General features: G+C 40.0%; 1 protein-coding gene across 4 annotated transcripts in view; it reads left to right on the top strand.

The window, feature by feature from the left end:
- The window catches only part of sh3pxd2b (SH3 and PX domains 2B), a 34,204-nt gene that overhangs the window by 12,898 nt on the left and 4,864 nt on the right, over positions 1 to 16,442 (top strand). Inside the window, exons 4-10 of one of the 4 annotated variants that reach the window (XM_031869297.1) lie at positions 3,768 to 3,844; positions 7,853 to 7,944; positions 12,234 to 12,259; positions 12,711 to 12,746; positions 14,181 to 14,312; positions 14,667 to 14,768; positions 16,081 to 16,164. In XM_031869297.1, the coding sequence (XP_031725157.1) occupies positions 3,768 to 3,844; positions 7,853 to 7,944; positions 12,234 to 12,259; positions 12,711 to 12,746; positions 14,181 to 14,312; positions 14,667 to 14,768; positions 16,081 to 16,164 (549 nt within the window). The remainder of the gene's footprint in view (positions 1 to 3,767; positions 3,845 to 7,852; positions 7,945 to 12,233; positions 12,260 to 12,710; positions 12,747 to 14,180; positions 14,313 to 14,666; positions 14,769 to 16,080; positions 16,165 to 16,442) is intronic. The other 3 variants (XM_031869300.1, XM_031869299.1, XM_031869301.1) reach the window with 3 other exon arrangements.

Raw genomic sequence — 16,442 nt, 5'->3', positions numbered from 1 at the left:
GTTCTTTTTTTATCCAAAGGCCATTTTTCATCTGATGATCTGTCATGGTGCTAAATTCCTTTTGATAGGTTCATACATGACATTTAGATAAAAGTGATAAATGTGATGTTAACCCTACAGCCCTGAGCGATGCTCTTTAAGGCAGTGCCAGCAGGTCAGCCTTTGAAAAAGAGCTGATACCAATTTTCTGAAGTTGTGGTTGTTAAACTATGAGTCAAAACCCAAGATGGAATGTGGGTTTTTTTTTTTTTTTTGGGGGGGGGGGGGGGCCTGAATGATAAAAGAGGTGATATGCTTTCAAGACCACTGATCATACAAGTAGACTATGAATTTGTTCTTTGGTTTGACGTTTTCCCTTTTCCTCCTAATGATAGATCTACAGTACATACTTTTTCAGCTACTCTGTTTGGCTGGGGATCTCTCTGCCTGCCACAGTAGGAGGCACAGTATAGTGGGCAGGTCAAATATGTTTCTGTGGGTCTGAATAACACATTATGGAGTCGGTCCTCTATGAAAAACAGAAAATAACCAAACAGTTACTTTGACCTTGTTGCTTATGCCTCATTCATGTCACGTTCATCTCTTGTCTGGAGGGAAAGGCAATCATTGCTCTTGCCTACTTGAATGTGGTGTACCAGTAGCAGGCTTGTGGAGTTGTGTCTGCCCTTAGACAGCAACTTGCCTACGAACACAGTAATTAAAACACACAGACGGCTCATTCTTAAAAGCTCCACACATGCCTTGCTGCAGTGTTATGTAGAGCCTTTTGGTGCATATCTCTTTAGACGAGCCCAAGTGAAGTCTTATAACAAGTGTTAAGTCAAGTTTCAGCTCTTGTACGAGGATGTCTTAAGTCATTTAAGACAATTGAAAGTCAGTTAAGTAAGACGGCAAGTCCATTGACTAGAGCCTTGCTCGTACAAAACTTGGCAATTGACTCCATGTCAAGTCTTTCAAAAGCAAGTTTCAAGTCGTCTCAAATTATTCAAGAAATGTTCTGGTCAAGTCTCATGTTTGTAATAAAAAAAGTATTTCCATTCACAGGTTTTGTCAAAGGCAAAGTCCTTTCAATGCATAGTCCTAATAATTAGATATCAAATCAGTTTTAAATGTAACTTTTTCATTTTTCATGGATTTTTACGAGGACGAACCTTTTTTCTCCCTTAAATCTCAACCCAAGGAGTCAAGTATCACAGTAGTCAAGTCCAATATAAGTCCTCACTTTTGTGACTGAGTCTGCTTCTTGGTGTTAAGGTGTTATATAATGGATTTAGTTACTCAAAATCCTTCCAAGTAGACAAAATAGGGTGAATATACCGGAGGAATTCATGTGTGGTGAGTCCAGGGATTAAGAGGTGAGCGCTGAGAAGAGCTTTCTGTATGCAAAGTGTGTAACATGTCTATCCATCTCTTCTCTCCATCTAACTCCCTCACTCTCCTCAAGAAATAAAAGTTTTTTGATACCCTTGGTCACTGCTGGCTATAAGATTTGCCATAAAGTCTACCCTGCCTCAGCCATGGCTCCAAGACAGCAGTTATCCTCCCCTCCCTCCTTCCTCCCCAAACAAGCCCTTTTTTTCAGCTGCACCCATGCTGCCCTGCATACAGAGTGGGCAGTGTTGAGTCAGTGCTTCTCTCCTGACCCCTGAGAGCTTTGGAAAACTGTAGAGAGAGAGAGAGAGAGAGAGAGAGAGAGAGAGAGAGAGAGAGAGATTCAAATCTCTTTAGCTTTTGTGAGCTGTCCAGACAGTGTGTCCTTTCGGCTGCTAACACTTGCCAACACCTTAGATATTTGGAATGTCATCTCTCATTCTTGATAAAGTAAATCTCCTTTTCAATAGTCTCCCTCACGTAGTGCTATACTGTTCTCTTGAAATTAGGCTAGTCAGGCCATGTTGTCAAGAACACCGTCCTGAGGTCACTTCTGTTGTGAGTTGGCACTAAATAGAATAAAGAATAAGAACAAAATAATCTCCAGCCATGCTAGTGGCTCTGTGGAGCCTTAGTGTGAGTGTTAAAGTGCAAATATTGGCCAGAGGGTAGTTTCACAGTAAAGGTCTTTCGTAACTTATATCAAATAGGTGTATCATGTTGTGAGCAGTCCATCCAATAATTGTCGACATTTCCCTCTACACCAAAAATTTTGACCTGCTGATCACTCAAGTCATTACGATACTTATTCAACAATCCATGAGTGCCTGTACAAAATTGCATGCCAATCCAAGTTAGGATATTTCACTGTATATGTGGTGATTTTGACCCTACTGATAAACAAAGTCATCAGGATTTATCCACTGGGGACATTGAATATATGTACCAAATTTCATAAAACAATCATTCAATAGTCGTCCATTCAAATTTGAAATGGTCAACCTTATGGCGGCGTGAGAGGAAAAGTCGGGGGGAACACATAAGTTTACTGTGAAAAAAGTTCCAAATCATAAGTCACAAGAAGAGGAGCTACAAGGACAGCCATTATTGTGAATATCTGACTATCTTCTCAAAATTGACACGCCTTATTATAGCAGCATATAATATTTGCTGGAGGTTAAATTAATCCCCAAACCAATCAGGTTTCTTTACTCCCACTGACAACATTTACAGTCTGGCTGTTTTGATATTATAGCAAGCTGCACCAAACACATTATTAGGAAGTGTATGAATATGATTTCCTGTAGATTTTGTCTTTTGTTTTTGTCACACACTTGAGTCAGCTCAAGTCAGTCTGAGGCACAGAGTGTACAGAGTTGGGGACTTGATTGTGGTTGTTGTATAAAGTGTGTAAGATCTGAGGTATTCTAAGACAGTCACCACAAATCCAACCACTCAGCAGTCTACACCTCTCTACAGATTCTCTCTTATTTCTTTATTTTCCCTTCATGTATCTTTTTTTTTTTTCTTACATGGTCTTAAGTCTTGATTCACAAGACGAGCAGTCTGGGCACATGGGCATACATAGTATTTATAAGACTGTAGGGCCATTGACTGCTCAGCAGAGATAGATTCATGTTTTAAATATTCTCTAAACAAATCCCATAACCTTTTGATGGAGGTGATACAGTAACTTCTCAAAACGCGTCCCTTTCTGTGTTAGGGATCTTGTTACAGCCTTGACTTCCTGCCTCGTATATATGTTTGCATTAGAGCTGTCTCTGTGAATTTATCGGGGAAATTTCGGCAGCTAAAACAAGGAGAAAATAGATGCTGGCTCTCAAATTTTCAACATGCTGTTAAGTTTGAGGAGTGTTTTAAGAGGCCTATTTGTAGCCATTTCTTGTTATTGTTATGGCGACCCAGCTTGTCTGTGCCTGTGGTTATTTGGGCCTGGAGATAAGAGCAGGGGAATAGCATTTAAGCTGTCATGCACACATAATTTGCTTTCCCTAAATCATTTATTCATGACTTGGAAAGGCCAGCCATTCACCTAGCTCCTTACCCACCTCATTGTGCTGTCAGTGTTATTGATTACACGTCTGTGTTGTGTCTGCATGCTAATTCACTAACTACGTATGTTTTGTAGAAACCACTGTGTCCTTATTGTCACTCAGTGGATTCTGAACTTTTCAATGTAGCTCTTGATAAGAGCATCATCCAAAATCGAACATTTTATTTGGCAATATTGTTTGTGTGTATATCACAGACACCTGCATGCTAATTATCAAGAATAGTAATTACAATATATTATATTATTTTGCTGTGGAATACTGCTAACAACACTGACCTCAGATTTTCTGAATTCTAAGTCCGTTTGTCCTACTTTGTTACAGGGAAGATCCTTTTTAGGAGGAGCCATATCAGAGATGTGGCCATGAAACGGCTAAGGCCCATCAACGAATACTGCAGGGTGAGTATATTGACCTTTTAACCTGGACATCTCTTATGGTCATACATGTAGTAGTTTCAAGAAAGCTACACTGACCACTGAGCATTCACATCTTTAGCACAAAGTACTAAAATCAAGTTCGAGAGCACAGTGGTAGAAAATCAAGTATCCCACCCACGTTGTGTCCACTTAGTCATATACAGGAAAATGGAAAATACTCTTTTTCATCCCCTTGGTGTATATATGAGCGCAGCAGCCACAGTTTCTTTCAGCACATTCAAGAGTACACTAAGCAACCCAGCTGATTTCAGTAGAGCTTATTCATAGTTGAATACATGTCTTGGATTACAAATTGTGGACATAGAAGTCACAAATCACAAACCCTTAGCTTCATCCCTCAGATATTCCAATGTCTTTGTATCTCTCGAATGTACAGTAAACCAACATGGATCACTCTGGCTGGTATTTATACATGTACTTTTATGCAGTTAAGTTGTAGAAAGACATGATAAAATACTGCAGCTCTTTCCACCAGTTAAAACGGAGATAATGTAAAACCTGCATTATCCAGCCCATTACATGGCTTTTACCAAAGAGGTTAATCACTTAGCCTCAAGAGGAAAAAAAATGCAACTGTACATTCTCAGTCTCCACTGTAGCAGAACTGCAACCATAAAACTGCCAATAGCAAACTACTAATTGCTACAATTTGACAAAAACGTAACCACAGCAACCTAATTGAATACACTATGATTGATGATCAGCTTCTAAGCAACAAGACACAGTTTTGTGCCCTTGAAATGAATTCAAAGCAGTGCTTTAAACATGTAATTGTTTTCTTAATTAGGTTGCCAACTGTTTCTCTGAGGACTGAGTCAGTTTGCAACCAGGGATAATTACTTTTTATTATCTTGAAACGGATATCTTGACCACAAAGCCACATGATTTTGGTGTAAAACTGTGTCTCTGGTATTCAGAAATACCTGGGAGAATGAGCTGCTGTTGTATCTCATGTTGTGGTGGTGGTAACTATCTTCAGAGAGTTGAGCCAAAGGCAAAAAGCTTGCTGGTGCTGAGCTTGCACCAGTAAGCACATCCCCAGTCTAAAAATTTTAGTTTCTTTAACAAGCTTGCCTTAGGGGCTCTAAACCATACACACACATCCTTCTGTCTCTCTGAGAGAGGAAATTTGAAAATGTTTTTACAAGTTAGTTCCGACTTAGCCCTTACTCATACCGTCTTATATTTTCAACTGTATTATTTTACCACGGGAGACCTTCTCCATAAAGAGCCTTGTGTAACCATCACTGTACAAATTAGTTTCTGATATGGTGCCGAGAGGTCTTTTGTCACTTCTGAATAAAAACAATTCACAAGGCTTCAGAGTGAAGAGAAAAGTTGTATGTATTATAAACAATTTGAGGACTAAAGGGGCTGTACAGCTCTACTCCACCAAGTGTCGTCTGGGGTTAGAGGAATGTACAGCTGGTGTAGGCAACATCTTTAAACACTTATGTGAAAAATAAGAGTTTGGGGGAGGAATGGGACTTGTTGCTTTGTTTCTATGGGTGTGGATGTTAATGGGAATAGCTAAGTAACCTTTAAACCAGTGGTGTTGCTATAGTCCAAGTTGTTTTTGTGGAAATGTCTGAAAAGTTCTAAAGATTGCATTGACCTGTTGGGGGAGTTGAACGGTCTTTGATTGACATCCAATTTTTGTCGAAATGATTAAGGGTTTAGGGCTGACTGTTTTTGATCCAAATGCAAATTGCTGAAACAAATCTGGACTTTATTATACGCACAGAAATTGCATTTTCATCCACCCCCACATGCACCACGGTTGACAAGGTGAAACTTCATGTTTTTCTCGGGGAAGAGCTGAGTCAGCCCTTTTGTTGTACAGCTGAGGCTTGAACCTGAGTCATATGGAATTTCCCTGGTTGTGAAGTGTTGTGTTTTTATTCAAGTCAGGAAATGTAGTCAAAGAGAAGAAAGAAGGAAAGAAAAAAAAAACCTGGAGTCAGGGATTGTGTGCATAAACGTAAGACTGATGAGCTAGGATGACTAGAAAGGTCACAAAGTTTGATGAACTGCATCAAAAAGTATTTAAGTAATAAAGCAATTTCCACTATCCTTCATTTGCCTTTCTTATGCAAAGAAACTGCTCCAAACTTTACATTTTTCACAAACAGCCCTTTTCATTTTACATTCATGTATATGCCTCCTTTGTTGGTGATGTTTGTCAAGACTGAGGATCCCCATTTGCTTTACGTCTCTACATGTCAAAAAGTGAATGTGCACACATACAATCACAATGTACTGTACCTTATCGGAGTGCAAAAGTAGATCTCTCATTTCCATTACCTATTTTTCCTTGGAGGTAAAACACACACACACACACACACACACACACACACACACACAATTACCTTAATGCTGCCTGCTGTAAAGAACACCCATAAAGTCCATTTGCTGTAATGTACCCCGTGCCTCCCTCCCGTCTCCTCCCTGGGGAGAATTGTAATGAGCCGCCGGGCCACAGGCTAACACAAGGAGAGGAATAACTCCAAGGAGAGGATTGCCGGTTCAGGATGCACGTTCACCTCAGGCACAGTGCAGCGTTGTGGGCTGCACGACTCTTAAATCAGCTACTTGGCTTCAGAGTCTCAAGATGCACGATATGAATGAAGCTACTGTAAGGGAGATTTTGTGGTCATGTTGTTGCGTAATAATGTAGCAATATTGTATGTACCATTAATCAACAAACATGTGAGCACACTCCGTATGACTTTGGGGCTAATGGAAAACATTAGTTATACTTGGTCCATGGCTGTAGTCCCACTCCTTTCCTTCAACACATGCTGCTGGCTTGGATGTGTGGTCGTAAGTATGACAAGGCAAATGTGGCACATGGGACAAGGGCACCTTGGTTGGTTCTTTGGCTTCCATTCCATATCCGTCAGCCCTGACGTTATATCAGTGTGTGTCAGAGAGAACGAGAGGTAGACAAAGACTGTGCTCCCTTAAAGGACAGAACTGAAACACTTAGGAGTATTAAAATCAGAGGTATAGGCCAGAAGAGGAAGCTTGATGGATAGCATTGAGCTTTGCCTGCCAGCAAGAAGAGAAGGAGTGGCTTAGCTTCCTCCTGGAAGAGAGAGAGAGTCACCATGGGGTTGTTGGCGGCAGTTATTCTGTCTGCTGGTTTGGGGCATCAAGCTGTTGAGGTGATTATCTGTTTCACTGCTGCCCTTTAGCGGTTTGGTTGAAAGAGTAGGAGAAGCAGATAAAACACAGACTCAGGAGGGAACAAAGAAAGAAAGGGCCGGAAACGGAGACGCTGCGATACCATGACCAGGCGTGCAAGAGAGAGATCTCACCAATAAAGAGAAAACCGAATGTGTCTGTTTGTCTTTCATTTCCAGCCTTGTTGTCGGGGCTTATCTGTCTTGCTGCTTGTGATCCTCCACAGAGGCATGCATGTAAGATGAGAGAGGAAGGTAGTTGAGACGGATCAATGAACTGAGAACCAGAGAAAAACCAGCTGGTGTGATTGGAAAAACACTGTTTACCTTATTATTGGTGCGCTTTTATTCTGAAATCGTTTAACTTTTTGCTCTTCATCTTAAAATTGAACATCAGTGGGGACAATGACAATATGAGAAACTAGAATTAAAATCAAAAACTAGAGGGCACATATGTCTGTCCAGGCTGCACAATCCAATAAGTGGGTTATTCTAATAAGAGCAAATGTTTTAATCTTAATTTTAATTATATTAAAAAATTGAAAATTTGAAGGGAGTCAGATTCATATTGCCAAATCATTATCTCCCTGTGAAGTTAAGGAAAGACAATTGTTCACTATAACTTCAATTTCTGTCGAGGAAGATTTGTTTAAAAAAACTTTTGACAAATGAACCCAATGAACACTATACGTATATAACCTCTGGTCAACTTTTGTGTGTACCGAAGTGATTTTACACAGTTTATGTGATTACCTAAGTTTCCCGCTGTCTTTTGTGCCTGCAGGCCCTCATTCAGCTGCCAGTCTACATCTCCCAGTGCGAGGAAGTCCGAGTGTTTTTTGAGACCAGACCTGAGGACCTCAACCCACCAAAGGAGTAAGTACCGCACGTGGGCACACACATAGACACAGGCTCACATACAATGGAAAACACCCATCATTGTTCCACTGACTGATGTCATGTCCTGCCAACATTTACCCCCAGCCTGCCGGTAATGAGCATTCATTACACCCTCTAATGGATATGATGTCATCCTGTTGCACAACTTCCTGAAGGGTTATTCAAGCAGAAACACACTTAACGGGTCCCTTTTTAAATGCTGAGTTAGCATTTAAGCATGTCCCTGCAGCTCAGTTCAGCCATGAGGCTCCAGACAGCTGAGGCTGCACAGTTGCTCTGAAGACTTGTAGACCTGCTCTGTTGACTCTTTTAAATCTCACTCAACACATTAGCGTCATACGCAGCGCTGACGGTTACAATGTGCCAAAAGTAAGACATCACTGAGCAATAAATGCCAGGGTCCAATACACACAAAAGTGTGTGTCGACAAGCACATAACTTCACACGGGAGCCACAGTTACAAATGTGTTGTTAGTAAGGTCACCAGCACCTTCAGGGCAGTTACGGGGTTACGGGTGGCTGGTTTAATAGAGACCATAATGCAGGGCTCACATTTTGACCCAGCAGATGGTTTTTACACCAACATGTGTCAGCTGAGTTATTAGATTTAACCGGTCTGTCGTCACACTCTGAGGTGTGGCACCGGGGCGTTGAGTTGAGGCGAAGTTGCCTCAGTCAGCAGGAAATTGAGTTGATAAGTCCTGTGATGTATGGCGGGAGTGCATGTAGGGCCAGCAGTAAGCATGTAGCATGTAAAGAGAACGGGGTTTTCAATTTGTAAGACTTGGTTGCAAAATCTGGGTCATTGAAGTGAGAGACTATCACTGTGTCCCAAACTTTACACTATAATATTATACTACACTGATAATTAACATTGAACATAACATTAGTGTGCACCAATACCCTGTTACTATAGGAGAATTGAAAGTACTTCAGCCTGTTGTTGTACTACTACTACTAGCAAATTGTTTGAAAGTTTTACTTAATTTAATGGGGTTTTTTTAGGTATTGTGTCAAGTATCCACTTAATGTCACATTGTGGAACAACAGTGAACAATACCACATTCAAAAGTCTAGCGACTTCAGTATGCATGCCGCCATTTTCAAATATACATAATTTATTCGTTTGGCAGCATGGATGCACTCCATAACCAAAAACACATACTCTTCAGTTTTTGTAATGGCTAGTTGTGCACCTGTCTAGTGCAGGTGTGAGTGTTTCTGTTTTATATACCAAGGGTCCCCCACAGTCACCTTGACATTTAGTTAATAAATTGCAAAATGTAAATTTATAGATTCATTATTGATGCTGCAGCTCCTGGTGCATTTGACAGAAATGCCACTGTGTTTAGATGTTTTATGATACGCAACAACTTTCAAAATCTATCGTTTTTTGTCTGTTTTTTTTTTTTGTATATAAGGGACACACTCCCTGTGACAGTTGATGAAGTGTGTGTTCATTTCAGCTCTTCATTCACTGTGCACCTAGGTGTGTGTCTTATTCGTCTGCCAAAGTGTTTTAATAATACAGCGAGCATCTTTAAATTCTACACATTGTGGCTTTACATGTTATTTTCAATCTTTTAATCTTGTAAAGTAAAGCAAATAACATTATGAAAGCTTGTGGAAAGCAGCATTAATATTCTTGGTGATTAGGTAATGTCTATCAGGAGTGTACTTGCACTGAGTGAGCAGCTGGGGGTTCTTGCTCAAGGACAGTTAACAGGACACGTTGCTGTTATGGGGATTGAATACGAGACGGGTGCTTGCACCAGCCTGCCATATTGTCATCTGTAATGTGGATGGATTTCATGCCACTTTTGAAGTGTGTGGTCTGTTGCAGTCAGGTGGTTTACTGAGTTCGCTGTATTGCTCAGGCGTGTGATGATAACATCGTAATTGTGTGGACGTGTCACTCAGAGATGTTTCTCTTATCCCGACATTTTTACTAGTGTGAAAACTATAACCATATGTAACTCTTCTTTCTTTCTTTCTTTCTTTCTTGCTACTATTACTCCAGTAAAGTATCTGACTTCTTCTTCCACCACTTACTATAAAACAGTGCAATGACAATGTTATTTCCACATCCAGTCAGAATGCGTAGCCAAGAAGAACTCTCGAGCTGTCTACTAGTTGTATGATTAAAATCAGAGGAGGTTGCAAAGGACACCTACCTCCTTTCTCCAATAAAACCCCAAGCATGTGTTGGGAGAGGTAGGAAAGGGGGAGCATTTGCTTGAGGTGTATGAATATAGGAAAGACCTTGGTTTGTCTTTATTGAAATTGGATTACTGCTTTCTGCTAGTGCAGCCTGTTGTTTGGCTGACTGACAACAGGGCTGGTGTACAGACACAGCAGCCAATGTGGGAGAAGATTTATCATGGCCTGTAAATCTACTGCACTGAGAGAAGCATCTTAGACTTTCTCCTTAAGAGCAGCTAACTAAGAGGAGAGGAAAAGGGAGGAGAAGCTGATGAGGACTGGAAGAGGAGTGCTTCAATGTAAAGAGGACATAGAGGGTCAGAGAACCAGATTAGATATGGGGGGGGGGGGAGAAGTCTGTCGAAGAGAGGAAGTGTTGTAACAAGGACGGTGCAAGGAAAGGGAAAGTAGAGGAGATCATAGGGGAAGAAAAAATGAAGAGGAGAGCATACAGTAATATACAACAAGGACAGAAGGAGATGAAGGGACAGGTTGAGGTGAAGCAAGGAGGAGTGGGAGAAAAGGGAGAGGCATTATGAGAGGAGGGGTGTCATTTACCATTCAAATCGATATTGTATGTGTCCTTGTGGTAAACACATGTTTACTGAAAGGTTTGGCTCCAGGTGTAGAATCAGAACCCAGAGTGAATATGTCCACGTGATCTCCTGTAGTAGGAGGTTGGAAATATGTCACATCCCCTCTTTTCTGTAACAGAAAACCTGTGAAGTGTGTTCTCACGACTCCCCTGTAGTTCTTATTTGTTCTCCCATTCATCACGTGGCCGCCATATGACTCAACTGGGCTCGTCTGTGAGTGTTCCCGAGAAAGTTGAAATTGAAGTTGGCCCCATGCTTTTTATTTTCATAACCAGCCTCAGAGTAACATGAACATCTATGAGTGTGAGATTTGATTTGATACTCTAAACTAGTTACAGTAAAATAATCATATTAGGCCAAGGCTCCAGGTCAGTGGCTTCGTCTGGTGCGTAACATGACCCTGGTTTCACCTCTGTTCAGAACTAGATCATTGGTACTGCTTTTGCTGGTCTGACCAGGGATTTATTTTTAGACTACATTAATGGGCACGCTTATGGGGTATAGATTCATTGAGACTTAAGCCTCTGCAATTAACAGGTCTGCCGAAAGCATTCCTGTTGATGCAGTGAGAAGGAACAGGCTGTAGTTGCCAAGGAAGATGAAGGAGTGAGTTAAGTAGACATGGAAGATGTGAGATGGAAAAAGGAAGGCGATGGAAGGCCATTAAGTAGGAGAGTAATATTTAGATAACAAAGAGTATGAGAGAGTGTGTGAGCAAGAGGGTGTAATGCTAAGCATTGGCCACAGTTGACTTTTCGGGGCATCTGGACATTGAATCAGCTCCTGACTGCTGCTGTGGAGTGATGGCTTATTTATCTGGCTAATGTCTAAACCAGACAAACCAGATTATTGAATTTAACATCAGATTTAATTTCAGAATTCAGCTATAGAGGTGTGTTATTCACATGGACCTGCATGGGAGAAGGAGGCAGATCTTTTTGCATGTGTCTGTAGTATATGTATAGCATGAACTGGTAACAATAATGCTAGAAATTATAGTTAAAACTTTGCTGGAGTAATCGGTGTAGGTGTTGTTCTGTGAAACCAAAAAACTAATCAAACAATTCAAAAATCTGTCTTGAATAAATTCCAAGTTGATTTAATAAGTATGAGTAGTGCCAGTTTGCCACACAAAGTTGATAACTGAAAACATTAGCAACAGAGATGCTACTGGTAACAATAACAGTAGTATAATGAAGTAAATGCATGAATACCTTTCTTTATTAAAGGTCATCCCTACAAAGTATGGATTAAAGGATAACGAATCACTGTGAAAGTAATATGAGAGATTCTGTAATTCAGGCCGCTGTCTTATCTTATTTCAAGTTGTAAGATGTGTCGTGACATCCATGAGGTGAAGTGAATTAGTATGCATAATGATCATATTAATTGTATGTCAGGATTATGTCCATAGCTCTGCAATCTGATATTTCCTAGTATAACATGATGATTTCCTCTCTTTAACAGGGAACCCATTGGAAAGAAGAAATCAGGTAAGACGCTGCTTTATTTGTTATATTTGAAATTAAACAGGGTTAGGTGATGTTGGGCTATGGTGTGTTATTTTGTCTTTGAAAACAAAAGTGTAGAGGAGAAATAGAATCAGGTACTTTGTAGCTTTACTGCTCTTATGAGACACCAATTTCTATGACTTCTTTTCATTACAAATACAAGCATCCTACAATTCATCTGTAGTAAATAATATGCCATTGTCTCCATCTAGTGGGCACAGATTTTTGCACAGGTAAAACAATCGATTGATTCCACCAGCCCAAATGCTCTTGTTTCATAACAAAGACACATATTCTGTCTATACTTGAATGTTTTCCTGGAAGTTGACTATTATAGAACCCGTATTTGCCATTGTTTCACTGTTTCTCTTCATATTCTCTCTCTACTCTCTCCATTCATCTAATATTCTTAAGTTGTTTTCCTTTCCATTAGGGGTTGTGGAGAGAGCGACTACTTTCCTAAAGCGAGGTAGTAAACCCTTGGTCGTGCTCTGTGTGTCAACCAGCGGGTTGCTAGTAGCCTTTTGTGTATTAGGAAAGTCCTATTATTAATTAGTAATGTAAAAGTTAACCTGAGTCACTTGGGTCATTTTATCAGTCCCACTGATCTTCCAAGTGAAAACTGGCCTTGGTAAACTTGTGTACCGATTTGTTGTTGGCATGAATTGATTTATAGTTATGACATATTTATTCATCCAATTTGTTAATTCATATGCCCAAAGTATTTAAGTATTTGAGTTAACTGTGGTTCTTTGATTAAGATTAAACTCAAGCTGATATTAGTGTTGATTCCAGTTCTTAAGACTTATGTAAAGACAGGTTGTGGTATTTAAAGCTGTTTTATGAACCACCATACAATTAGAATTTGACCACATCTATACTTTTGAGATTTTAAAAGTTTTCCATCTGCCAGTGTGTTGTGAACACATTTGTTTGAAATGTGTCCAATCAACATCTTCAGTGATCTGTACACTGAGGCGGATTTTAATGTCCCTTCACCATTCCTGCACTTGATTTCAAAGATTGTTAAAATTACAACACACTATGTATCAACCAAAAGGTATTTTGTTTTCAATAGTTTTTTTACATATCAAGTTAATTCATCCATCAGGGTTTTGTCTCGACATTTAGACAGATTTAAAGTACACAAATCAAGAGAAATGAGCCATAGTGATATATATTTGTGCTACTGGTTGTATTGTGAGCCCTGAAGTGTTAACACAGATGTTTCTCAGGATTCCTCAGTGCTAACATTGGTGGCGGGTCTTAGTGGTGCTGGTTTGTTTCTGTGTGGAAGTCACGGCCATGTTGATGATTGACGTAACCCTCTACACTAAATCCCTACCTTTCACTCCAATTCTCCAAATCTCCTGTTGTTCCTCTCTCACTTTCGCTCACACCAACTCTCCAATCACATCCGCTCCCTCCTCTGCTTCATGTCTGGGTGAATCTCCATACTCTAGATAAGCCTCCTTTTTGCTCAAGTTTTTGATCAAATTTTGACCTTGGAATTTATTCTTGCCAAAAATGACTTATTCGGTTATTAAATGCATTTTGGCTTTTTTGTAAAGACCGTGATTAAATTGGCTTTTCAGTAAAGTTCCTTTAAGTGAGTATAAAATCTGGCATTTTAAAAGGTCATATTTGCCTCAGTCAGTGAGATCCAAGCCATTTTAAAGGTCAATATCTCAAAGCCACACAGATGCAATCTTATGAATTGTATGGTCTACATTCATTTAATAATCCCATTAACAAATGTTACCAAAGATCCTCACTGAAAAGCAGCTGGTAATGAGTAGAGGCCTTTTAAATTATTGAGATTGTATCCTTGGTCTGCCTAACAAAGGAGCAGTTAGGACAAAAGAGCTAAATGAGCTTGTGTCTGATTCGTTCCCCTTAATAGGAGATTCCACCTCAGCAGACCCTCTCTTCCTCGACCAGTATGTGGCAGTAACAGACTATGAGAAGCAGGAGAGCTCCGAGGTCAGCCTGCATGTGGGTCAGGTGGTGGAGGTCATTGAGAAAAATGAATCTGGTAAGTTCTATATGGCATCCGGTGTACTTGAATACGGTGTATTTATGTTCATTTCATGTATTGATTCAGAATGTAGGGATGTTACAATCCCCTCATCTGTGAAATACTATAATTCCATCATGTTTTCCCTCATACTTCTCCATTGTTTGAGGTTTGACTGGTGTTTAAATAATTACCTTGTCTAGTTGCGCCTCTTCTTCTGCAATGGTTTAATGGCACCAGACTGGAGAATCAGAGCCACCACGTGTTTATCTCAATGCACCCAACTCCTAATATTTGCACAAAAGTAGTGGATGGAATTGTGCATTCACTTTCTGGAAAGTGGATTTTAATGGAAACATTCTTCTCATTTAGGGTGGTGGTTTGTTAGCTCAGATGATGCCCAGGGCTGGGTCCCTGCCACCTGCCTTGAGGCTCAGGATGACCCTGATGACTTCTCTCTTCCAGGGGAAGAAGGTACAAAAAATGTTCAACCTGGGTGCTGTTGTTAAAATGTATGTAAAGAGACCATATAGCATTTACTCTCAAACCAACTGTATGTGTACGTTATGTCTTACCATTTGAATAATTAGAGTTAAACTTTACTTTTATGCAATGTTGACAGAAAGGCAATAGCGCAAAACATCTTTAAGTGCTACACACATCACGCATAGTGTCGTGTCATTTGGCATGCACCATTTGACCCCTGTAGCCAGACATTCAAAATAAATAGAAGTAGTCAAATGTGTATGATTTGCACATCGAGGGATGAAATGCTTCTTTTCTGGTGAGTTGCTCTTTGATGATGGAGAGACACTGCCAGTGTGTGGACAACAGGTGCGGGTGTTTCAGTGTGCGTTATATTCATAGACTGACATAGACCATTAATACTATAGACTGTAGATTAATACACATAATATACAGTATGTAAGAAATACAATATAAAGTAAAACTTGGACAAAAGTTTAAACAAATAAAATAAATAGCTATCACTGGCATAAATACTAGTGAGATTCCATAAAATGTAGATGTTAAAAGAACGATGCTATAATGACACAGTAAAGCACATGGTAGGAGCCCTACTAAGCAAAGACGGGTAGCCAGCCAATATGCAAATTACAGACCATATCTCAAGTCTTGGCAAGCCTAAGAACTATATGGTTTATAAGTGGACATCGAGCTGGCTTCCCTGTCTTCGTTGGGCAGGTCGATCCGCAGAGCCCTGGAATTAGAGAGTCACTCATATTCAGCATCCAATTCCACTGACATGAAGCAAATAAGTTAGCAATTGTGCAAGTAGATACTAAAATATGGTCAAGTTGTCCCTATACTAGGCAGCAAGTCTTCCAGTAATGACAGATTTAATTACATAGTCCCAAGACAATGAAGAGGGCCAACATCATCCCACAGATCCTAATTAACGGTGAACTATATGGTCATACTATTTTAAAGAGTAACTTATAAATAAAGCTATGCTATGTGACAGTAGCATGCTACAGTAGTATCACAAGCAGAGGGTTTGAAACTGCGATGGAGATCTAAAGGAAAATAAATAGTCAATCTAGCACAGGTGGAACCTGTAACCCTATTGTTTCAAAATAACAATAATAATAAAACAGAAAATGTGCACGAATTTAGAGTGTTTTCTTTGGTCAAAACAGCATCAAGTAGAGCTCTGATTTCTGATAAGCCCACCAATTCTGCCTTTCATTTACGATGAAAACATCCTCCAGATGGAATATGTAACGTTCACTTCCTATTTTCCCCACTTACTGTGCTGGTATGTCAGTGCCTCGGAGATTCTGGTCACTGCCAAGGCACTTTGGTCGTCGAAGAACTTTAGGGGATCTATTCAGCACAGGCTTTGGGCAAGGTGGAGCGCATGCCTTTCTTCTCTTTCATTTCTCTGTGTGTGTGTGTGTGTGTGTGTGTGTGTGTGTGTGTGTACACGGGTGCGCATACACAACTCTATGCATGTTTGTCCATGTGTTTGCATGAAATGTTTGTTGCATGACATATCCAAGCATCCTTGCATGCAATGTGGATGGTGGATTAATGTCTAATACAAATAAATAAAATAAAAACATATTAGGAATTATGTAGCATTTTAATTAACCAGCATTAAACAATTGATCGATCCATATCATTACA

The sequence above is a fragment of the Anarrhichthys ocellatus genome, unplaced genomic scaffold, assembly GCF_004355925.1.
Source record: "Anarrhichthys ocellatus isolate YVR2014 unplaced genomic scaffold, GSC_Weel_1.0 scaffold46, whole genome shotgun sequence".
In the NCBI taxonomy this organism is placed as follows: Eukaryota; Metazoa; Chordata; class Actinopteri; order Perciformes; family Anarhichadidae; genus Anarrhichthys; species Anarrhichthys ocellatus.
This window is presented reverse-complemented; position numbering and strand designations above follow the sequence as displayed.